The sequence below is a fragment of the Teleopsis dalmanni genome, chromosome 1, assembly GCF_002237135.1.
Source record: "Teleopsis dalmanni isolate 2A chromosome 1, ASM223713v2, whole genome shotgun sequence".
NCBI classification, from domain to species: Eukaryota; Metazoa; Arthropoda; class Insecta; order Diptera; family Diopsidae; genus Teleopsis; species Teleopsis dalmanni.
This window is the reverse complement of record NC_051846.1, coordinates 38,940,769-38,950,833: the sequence shown is the minus strand read 5'-3', so window position 1 is coordinate 38,950,833 and position 10,065 is coordinate 38,940,769. Positions and strand designations below refer to the sequence as shown.

At 31.0% G+C, this 10,065-nt stretch overlaps 1 protein-coding gene across 4 annotated transcripts; it reads left to right on the top strand.

The window, feature by feature from the left end:
* Nucleotides 1-4,582: 4,582 nt before the first annotated feature.
* Nucleotides 4,583-9,463, top strand: LOC119672842 (tripartite motif-containing protein 59-like). Of its 4 annotated transcripts, none has more exons than XM_038083993.1 (5): nucleotides 4,583-4,848; nucleotides 5,703-6,116; nucleotides 7,577-7,716; nucleotides 7,782-8,031; nucleotides 9,395-9,463. In XM_038083993.1, the coding sequence occupies exons 3-4, from the start codon at nucleotides 7,651-7,653 to the stop codon at nucleotides 8,010-8,012; spliced, it is 297 nt and encodes a 98-aa protein (XP_037939921.1). In that variant the 5' UTR covers nucleotides 4,583-4,848; nucleotides 5,703-6,116; nucleotides 7,577-7,650; the 3' UTR covers nucleotides 8,013-8,031; nucleotides 9,395-9,463. The 4 variants fall into 4 exon arrangements, with proteins under 4 accessions (XP_037939921.1, XP_037939919.1, XP_037939920.1 ...); XM_038083991.1 differs by having other exon boundaries at nucleotides 5,700-6,116; XM_038083992.1 differs by lacking the exon at nucleotides 4,583-4,848 and having other exon boundaries at nucleotides 5,619-6,116.
* Nucleotides 9,464-10,065: the final 602 nt, after the last annotated feature.

Below are 10,065 nucleotides of genomic sequence, written 5' to 3'. Positions count from 1 at the left end.
TTCAGCTTGTACATTTGCACAAGTTTGATCATATTGTTAACAGCGAGCAACTAGATGACGCAGTACTTCATTTCACTCAGCAATTACAGATGGCAGCGTGGAACAGTACACCAACACCAAAACTCCAAACTTTACATGGTAAAAAATACCCACCCTTCATCACAAAAAAGATTACGGAGAAGCGAAAATTGCGAAAACGTTGGCAAGCAACAAGATGTCCGTTAATTAAATCGCAACTAAACCGAGCAACTAAAAAGTTACGCACATCCATCAAATCATACAAAAATAATACCTTTAATAGTTTTCTGATGGGCCTCACGGCAGACAAAAAAAATGAATACTCTTTGTGGAAAGCTGCTAAATCATTTAACAGACCAATGCAGCAGTCTGCCCCAGTAAAAATAAACGAAACTCACTGGGCTAAAACAAATTCTCAAAAGGCGAACCTGTTTGCTGAACACCTAGAGAAAACCTTCAGTCCAAATGAAGGCCAAGATGTTATTGGGACAAGTACAAATTGGCCCGAAGGCGACGCTGCAATTGTTCCAGTCACTACGGAAGAAGTGAGAAAACAAATTTTGACAATGAAACTCAAAAAATCTCCTGGTTTTGACTTAATAACGGCTGAAGTTCTTCGGAACTTACCCAATAACTGCATCATCTACCTATGCGACTTAATTAATTCGTGCCTCCGTTTGAAACATGTACCCATTTTTTGGAAATTCGCTGAGGTAATTATGATACCCAAACCAGGGAAGTCTCCCAATGATGTATCCTCATATAGGCCAATATCTCTATTGCCAACCCTATCGAAGCTTTTTGAAAAACTACTACTAGCGCGTTTATCACCAATAATCGAGAGAAGACGCTTAATTCCGGATCATCAATTCGGCTTCAGAAAAAACCATTCAACCATCGACCAAATACATGTAGTCGTAAATGCCATTGAATCGGCGATGCAAGAGAAGAAAGTGTGTTGTGCCGTGTTCTTAGATGTATCACAAGCCTTCGATAAGGTTTGGCATGAAGGATTACTCCATAAACTTAAATCATTATTGCCCATACAATACTGTAAGCTGCTATCATCGTATCTAAACGACAGGTACTTCAGTGTTAAATATGAAGATGCACATTCAGCACTAAAGAAGATTAGCGCAGGCGTCCCGCAGGGGAGCATTCTTGGGCCCATTCTATATCTTCTGTATACACACGACTTACCCTCTGCAAACCAACTAGTTACAGCAACATTTGCAGACGATACTGCGGTTCTAGCAATCGAAAACAATATAGAAGACGCGACGGCTAATCTGCAACACACAGTCAATCAAATTGCTTCATGGGCAAAAAAATGGAGAATTAAGCTCAATAAGGAAAAATCAGTACATATAGTCTTCTCATTGAGAAATTATAACCATATTCCAATTCATATCGATGCCACAAAAATTCCACACGCCAACGAAGCCAAATATCTGGGCATTACGCTTGACGCCAAGCTGGAAAGCGCATGTTAAGAAAAAACGAGAAGAGCTTGACCTAAAACTAAAGAAATTTTATCACCTCATAGGCAGGCGCTCTAAACTGGCAATCCACAACAAACTAATGGTCTACAATCAAATACTAAAGCCGGCTTGGAGTTATGGCATACAGTTCTGGGGTTGTGCCAGCAAGGAATACATTGCAACTATCCAGCGCTTTCAAAATAAAGTACTACGATGCATCGTAAATGCTCCATATTACATTAGAAACAGTGATCTCCACCGTGACCTTGACATACCAACAGTCGACGTCGTGGCAAAAAGGTGTGCCATTGCTCACAAACAGCGATTGAAAACACATGTCAACGTTACAGCATCCAGTCTTCTCCAGGTGGTTGCAGTATCTAGACGGCTAAAAAGGAAAACAGTGGCAGACTTAATGGACAGCGAGTAGTAAAATAGCTTCATTTTTTTTTTACATTAAATATTCAAATAAAATTGCTTATTAGTACCTTTTTTTTGTTATTTGTACTAGGTGCAATATTAAAACGATTTTTGTCTTTATTTGAAGAATCGTTAATAAATAAAAAAAAAAAAAAAAAAAAAAAAGTTGTCATGAAATTTTGAATGTGAATCATTCATTAACATAATTGATGTTTTTTGTAAGCAGATGAAACTGTCAATACATGACCTTACACTACAAACTATACTATACAAACTACAAATTCTATTATATATACGAAATATGTACAGAACATTTTTAGTTTAGAAGACTCTTCGTAGGTCGAAGACCCTTACATGTTAAAGATGTAACACACAGATAAGCCCAGAATGGGAGTCAAATCCTTGTTTTAAGAAAATTTTTAAAGACGCTTTGTTTGTTTTGTGCCTTGGTAGGTTGTATAAATTTTTTTTATTATTATCGTGCTCACATCTCTCTTTTTAAATTAAGTCTGAGAAGTGTTAAGTTTTAACGATTGGCTCTTATGGCAGTAAGTAACACAGTTAAACTACAAATACAGAAAGACACATTAATTTTAATACTAACTATATCTGTATAATCGTTAATTCGTGGAAGTAATTTCAATAGTTTCCGACATCCTTCAAGTATAATTACTAGAGACACTACTAGATAGGGCTGCATTTGATATTGGTTTCACTTAAATAAAATGCATTACTCTTTGGTTGAGTGGATTTAGTTTATTTTTATTTAACATTTAAACTTAAACTTAAGTAAATAATAAAACAAATAAAAAATATAATAATATTTAAATATAATTATATTTAATAAAGAAGTTGTGAAAAGTAATGAACTACACTAACAAAATTTTTTTTTATATTATTTTAATTATTTTAATTTTTGACTGACTATATTTATATTTATTTATATTTACAATAAAAGATAAATTTAAGTAAATAATAAAACAAATAAAAAATATAATAATATTTAAATATAATTATCTTTTAAGAAGAAGTTGCGAAAAGTAATGAACAAAAACAAAATTTTTATATATTTTAATATTTTATTTTTGACTGACTATTTTATATTTATTTATATTACAATAAAACATATACATAATTTTTATATTATATATACACCTATAAATCAAAATTTATTGTATAAATAATTTTTGCATACTTAATAAAAAGTGATAAACAAATTTGCTAGAATTTATTTTAATACATAAAGAAAGATTAACATATATGAATTTTTAGCTTTTATTATTTTTATTATCTTCTAGAGAAATATAAAATATATCATGGAAAAATTATTTGCTCAGATTTAACCAATAAAGTCTTTATGAATTTTCATCGCACTAAATTAAATGAATGCTATAAATTGCTCCTGATATGGGTCCAACAGTTAAGCACTTAAACCAAAAGTCATAAACCCTTACCGAATTTTTTCGAAAAATAAATGTTTTGCTCTCCATTATTCCCCAAGTAAGATAGCATTTTAACTAGAAAAAATTTTACGAAAACTTTTTAAGAAAGAAAATAACCAAAAATAGTGAAATCCTTACAACATAACCTAGGTCCTTTTAAAAGTCCTTGACCGCAAAATGCTTAAAAAATATATGTATGTGTTTTGTAATATATGTATTTGTTGTAATAAAAAAAAATAAAATTTTTTTAACATAGAGAAAAGTGAAAAGCAAGTAAAATAATAGAAAATAAAATCACTTTTAAAAGGTAAAACACGATAAAAGGAAATCGGTTAAGCCATTTTTCGTGTCCGTACCAGAGCCACTTTTCAGTTAATTTTTTTTTTCTTTTGTGTTTTTGGTAGTGTATGAAAGACCTGTAACGACCTGACCTTTTATTCGCTTTTATGCCGACATTGTTTTACTTTTAACTTGCCTAACTAAACGTTGAAGTTGTGCCTTTTAAATGAAATACGTTCGTAGAATTTAATTTAGCGTCCAAATTTTCACAACCATTTTCATAATAAACATCATGTTCAGGGTGTGCTCATTTAGCATCTACGAGCGTCAACGAGCTTCAAGGCACCAACCAATGTAAACGCTCTCATATAAAAATTCCTTCCTCTTCCAGTCAAATGCATCAGCTCGGTTGGTGGTGGTCAATCCAATTTGCCAGCGATGTTTTGTTAAGAGGAAACAACCATTTGGCAAAATAAAAAATTTATAAGAAAAATAAGACATGATAAAATTGTGGTATGAAAGTGGAATTATAATAAAAATAAAAATGGAAATAAAAATAAAATAAAAAAAATAAAGCTTTAAATTTTCTAAACCATAAATTTAACTTCAATTATCTCGCCAACTGAAGCGGAAAGGCAAAAAATGAAGTGAGCTTGTACCAGAACAGCAGAAAAAAAGTGAAATAAAATAGAGAAATAAAAAGATATTCCAGAATTTGAAAATAAGCTATGGTTGCGTCCCTATGCTCTACGAACATCATCTACTTATCTAGTAGATGCCGTACAGACACACCAAGTCGCCAAGGCGATACAAATTGATATGAAAGCATTTGACATTTAATTTTTTAAATATATTTTGGCTGTCAAAATGTGTGAAAAAAAAAAAAATTTTAATAAAAAATTATTAGTTGCTTATTTATTTTGTAATCATATTTTGCATTAATTTTTATTCTGCATATTTTATAAATTCAACCAAATAATTTCTAAGTTAAAAACTTCAAACTCCAAAGTAACTCAAGAAGTCACCACAAAATATTCACAAAATTCTTAATGCCAAAGACTTCTCATATTTTAAGTTACACATAAAGGAAGACCAGAAATAATCAAATAAGATTAACTTAAAATAAGACTTGTGATAAACCCGAAAAAGTTTGGATTTTCTTTGCCAATTTGGTGTAGCTACAAGTGCTTTACATAACTTTGTTCCAAGTAAGTTTGGACACATTTTTCATTTTTGAGAATTTATTCCGAAACCAAGAAACCAAGCCGTCGCTTTCCAAAGCGACTTTTTCATTGTTGACGTTTGAGATATTTTTCGCGCACAATATTTATGTGAAAATTCAATAAATCGAAACAAATTGAAGTATTTACTGAAGTTGTTCATTTTTAGTTCATGTTCGTCCCGTCCGCCTACACTTAAACCCTCCTAAGTCTGCAACTCTATAGTGATTTTAATTTGATGAGCTTAAGTGGGCGTCTTACTTGTGTTTGGCAGTATTTATGCCAAGCTCCTTTTTCCTCCTCGAGGCCATTTCAATTCCGCGTTGTCACGCCGTAAAGTTTTGCTCTGATTGGCACCAGAGATGAGTAGGTTTAAATTTTTTCATTATCTCTCATAGTCACTATCATAAAATCAGAAAATATATTGCCGCATTGCACTTAAACTTAAGATGTTGCTGGATTTTATATACTTCACTGGGTTTATTGAGTGTCATGGCAATGGCGACGTTTTTGCAGTGTAATTTAAAGTTTATATTTATTCGCATTTTATCTGATTTAACAGTGATTATAAAGTTTTTTATATCCAACACAGATTTTTTTGTTAAATTTTAAATTGTAACTGATGTTTAGAAAAATTTTTCATTTACTTGTATTATGTATAATTAAAAGTTTTTAATTGCTTATTAAAACTTTTCACAGACTTTTTTATATCAAACGTTTTATTTTCAAAAGAAATTTTAAAGAAATTTTAAAGAAATTGCAATATTGTAAGAAATTTCTTTGACGGCTACAGCGCAAGTAATTGTGGTCAAATATTATAATTTCTGTACTTACTTCAGTAGATTAAATGAGAAAGTACTTTACTCACTGGTCATCTCGTGCGAAAGAAAGAAAATGATTCAACAAAAAAGGTGTTTGAATGCAGAAAACGCAATGCTGGACAACTGCATCTTTAGGGGACGGACTACATGACCAACGATTTGGGTTCTCTCGGTACTAACAACTGCCCACAGCAAGCCACTGATCGAACTGGTTGGCGAAGTATCTAGCGCTCTAACTTGAAAGGTGTTTGAATGTAAAAACCGCAATGGTGGACGACCGCATCTTCGATGAAAGGACCCAGTGACCAACGATTTGGGGGTGTTCTGTACTATGAACTGGCGATAACAAAACACTGATCTAGCTGGTTGTCGGTGAAAAATCGACGCTGCTAAGAACGACTGACATTTGTAATGGCCATCTAACTAAATAAGTAGGTAAGTTCATTTCTATTTAATTTTTGAACAAGTGTAATTCTTGATGCAACTGCATCCGATACAATCGGTATTTTACGGAAACTCCCTAATATTAGATTTCATACTTTTTGTAAGGAATTATACCCCATGGCCTTATGTACTAAAGAAACATCAATCTGCACTTAAATAACATTGTCCAAACGACAATCTGCACTTTATTATCATTGTCCAAACGACAATCTGCACTTATTTTACATTGTCCAAATGTCAATTTGTCCAATTGACAATGTCCAATCTCCAAATTGACATGGTTTTTCTTTTAAGCTTTGTTTGTCATTTAATTTTACTTGCTTTGAGAATAGTATTTTATTTATCACACTGCAACCAATTTAGATCTATTAAAAAACTTCACAAAATTTCTTTATTCAAGATCCCAGAGTTTATGTGTTCCATAAAGCCCGTATCTAAAGTATTAGACTCGGTTTGTATACCTTGCTTAGACTATAAAAAATTGTGTAAAAATTACATAAAGTATCACTTTTTAAATAAACTGCTATTCACTAATTGTTTGATTCCATGCTCTTTCCATATATTATTCTTTATTCTTTTTTCGAAGAACTCAGCTATTATAAAAGTAGAATATTTAAAACAGAACTCGTTTTCTATTCTTGGTCAAGCCAAAGCTCCCTTCTCATAGTTTTCTTCTGAGATTATCGAATAGAAAGTTTTAACTTGACAGACCTAAAGAATACATAAAGTCATATAGCAAACTGAGGTGGAATTCATATACTTTGTTTAACACTGCTATTGACTTATAGGAAGAAATATAATTTAGTATTTTAACTCTATTATATTTGTGAAGGTATATAGTAAAGCGGAGATTTGTGACAAAAAATGTTAACATGCAGACTCCTCTCTTTATTACTTTTAACGAATGAGCAGTAAGAGTTCTTGTATTTATATTGTCTATAGCAGGCAGCACAGTAGCCTAAAAAATAGACAGATCAGTAGTACCAGAAAGATCTTCTGTGTTTACACTAAAGGTGCTCGAAAACTGAAAATGGTGAAAATGAGTTTGTCTTTAAATAAAAATTCAAATAAATCTTTCTTAATAACAATAATGATCCATTTGTTAAAGAATACATCTTCTTAATAAAAAAGCATTTCCAACTTCTTTACCTGGAAAGAAATAAACAACAAATAGGAGCTAGTAGTTAGCAAACTATTGTGACAACTTCAAATATCTGATTAAAAATACTTGTTATACTTTTCAAACTCATTGGCTTTTCTAAAATTTAAACATAAATATCAAAGGTTTTCGAATTCTACTAGATAAATTTGAAAAAATAAAAAATTCAATTTTAATTATTTGATAATAGTTGTGTTTACGATCTTAAGCTAATTGCTTACAAACCTCTTAATAAATATAATCCAAATAAAAATCCATATTAAAATGAGTTTCTGCTGTGCTATTTGTATAGATGATATAGAGGATGCGGCAACATTGCCTTGCCAGCATGAATTCTGCAAATCGTGCATTACCAAACACATTGATATGTTAAAACAACAACATCGTCCAGCATTTTGTCCACTTTGTAGAGGATATTTTCAATCCACTGCGGTAAGATATATATGAGTTCAAACATTTCTAAAACTGCATTCTAAACTGCATTCTTTTAATTTCAGGATGGTTTCGTAGCTTTAAAAAATGTTCAGTCTTATGAAGAACAAATTGCTGAAGAATATTTCTTCGATGACGGGGAAATTACGCCCGATGATGAGGAATTTATTGAAAGCGAAGATGATTATGTTAGTGGAGGCGAAAGTGAACAAAGTTATATATTTTCGAACGATGAGTTTCTTGATGAAGAAGCTGAGTTTAGTCCTGTCGAGGATATATTTGACAATGAACAATAAATATTAACGACAAACAAGGGTATGAGAAATCGTAATCACATATTTTTTAATCTTGCCCAATACCTATTACTTTAAAATTCATCGGAATATTTGTTTTATAGTAGTTATTTATACCATTTCTATTTTAGAGTAGTTAAAATAGTAGTTATAAGTAATTTTTTTTTATCATATAGCTAATTGGTTCATTTAACATTTGGTAATTGTATGTCTTTACTTATATTTGTTTTCTAGGAAGCTACACATTTTTCTCTGCTATAATTACAGAAAATAATTATAGCAGAGTAATTATATTACTTAGTTTATTTAAAAATTTATATATAGACATATTTGAATTGAGCACTGACTGCTTGAGTGCGAGAAACTATGTAAGGACTAGCTTCGTAGTTAATGTAGTGTTGTGCTGTTTACATTGAGATAACAAACGATAGTTTCTTAAAATTTTTTTATATTTTTTTTTTAATTTATTTCTACTTCGAACATGTTTTTTAAAAAAAAAACAGCATTTTTTGCTAGAAAGAGGTTCCTTTTTCACTAGAAAGAGGTTTCTTTTTCACTAGAAAGAGGTTCCTTTTTCACTAGAAAGAGGTTCCTTTTTCACTAGAAAAAGGTGCCTTTTATGTTAGAAAGAGGTGCCTTTTTTGCTAGAAAGAGTTACCGTTTTTGCTAGAAAGAGGTGCCTTTTTTATTAGAAAGTGATGTCTTTTTTATTAGAAAGAGGTGTCTTTTTTATTAGAAAGAGGTGTCTTTTTTGCTAGAAAGAGGTGTCTTTTTTGCCAGAAAGAGGTGTCTTTTTTGCTAGAAAGAGCTGCCATTTTTGCTAGAAAGAGGTGCTAGAAATTTTGCTAGAAAGACGATCCATTTTTGCTAGTTTTTGCTAGAAAGACGTGTCTTTTTATTAGAAAGAGGTGCTTCTTTTGTTAGTAAGAGATGTCTCTTTTTCTAGAAAGAGATGTCTCTTTTGCTAGAAAGAGGTTCCTTTTTTGCTAGAAAGAGCTTCATTTTTGCTAGAAAGAGGTGCTTCTTTTGTTAGAAAGATATGTCTCTTTTACTAGAAAGAGGTGCCTTTTTGCTACAAAGAGATGCGTTTTTACTAGAGAGAGGTGTTTTTTTTTGTTAGATAGAGGTGCGTTTTTTACTAGAAAAATATTTTCTTTTTACATATTAAATGTGTCTATTCTATTCTAAATGATATAACTTATCGTTAGTAAGTAGTTTTTTATTAAATTTTTAATTGTTTCTATTATTATATTGTTTATATTGTTTTTTATATAATGTATTGTTTATATTTTATTAAAAAAATTAAGCGGTATTTGTTACTTATGATATTGCTATAATAGATATGAAATATTAATATAATTTTTTTCTTTCTTTTCTATTTACAGGCGGGTAGTGGGCTCATCAACAACAATTATTTTTTTTAATTTTATTTTTGTTCATATTCATATTTTTTTACACTGGCTTCGTACTTAATGTTTATAAGTTTTTGTTGGGTTTATTTTTATATTCAAAAATTTACTTAATAATTTATACCCAAATTCATGGACTAGGCCTAATGGGGAAACCATGTAAAAAAAAACGCACCCTTCATTCTACCTCAAGTGTGGTGTGGAAATGAATGTCGTGAAGGCTTCTTATTATGATGGTGGAAATATTTGCTTGGAGAATACTCAGTTTCAATTTTTTGAAACTAAACATCAACTTTCTACAATAACTCAGCTTAATGAGGAAAACACTGGTAACTGCTTAAAAAATTATTTTATCAAAAACGAAAAATTTGAAAAATATGATGTATCAATTTTTAGTTTCAAAACATCAACTTCCTGCAATGCCTCAGCTGGCAAAATGTTTGCTTGGTGAACACTCAATAAGGGAAAGACCTATAGTTACTATGAAAATGATTCCAGCAATAATGAAAAATTACAAAAAGTTGTGTTTAAAATTTTAGAATCCCCATATGCCTTCCTGCACTACCTAAGCTAGCGAACGAAAGTTTTGCTTGGTGAACGCTCAGTGAGGGAAACACTGATAGTTACTTGGATAATGATTCTGTCAA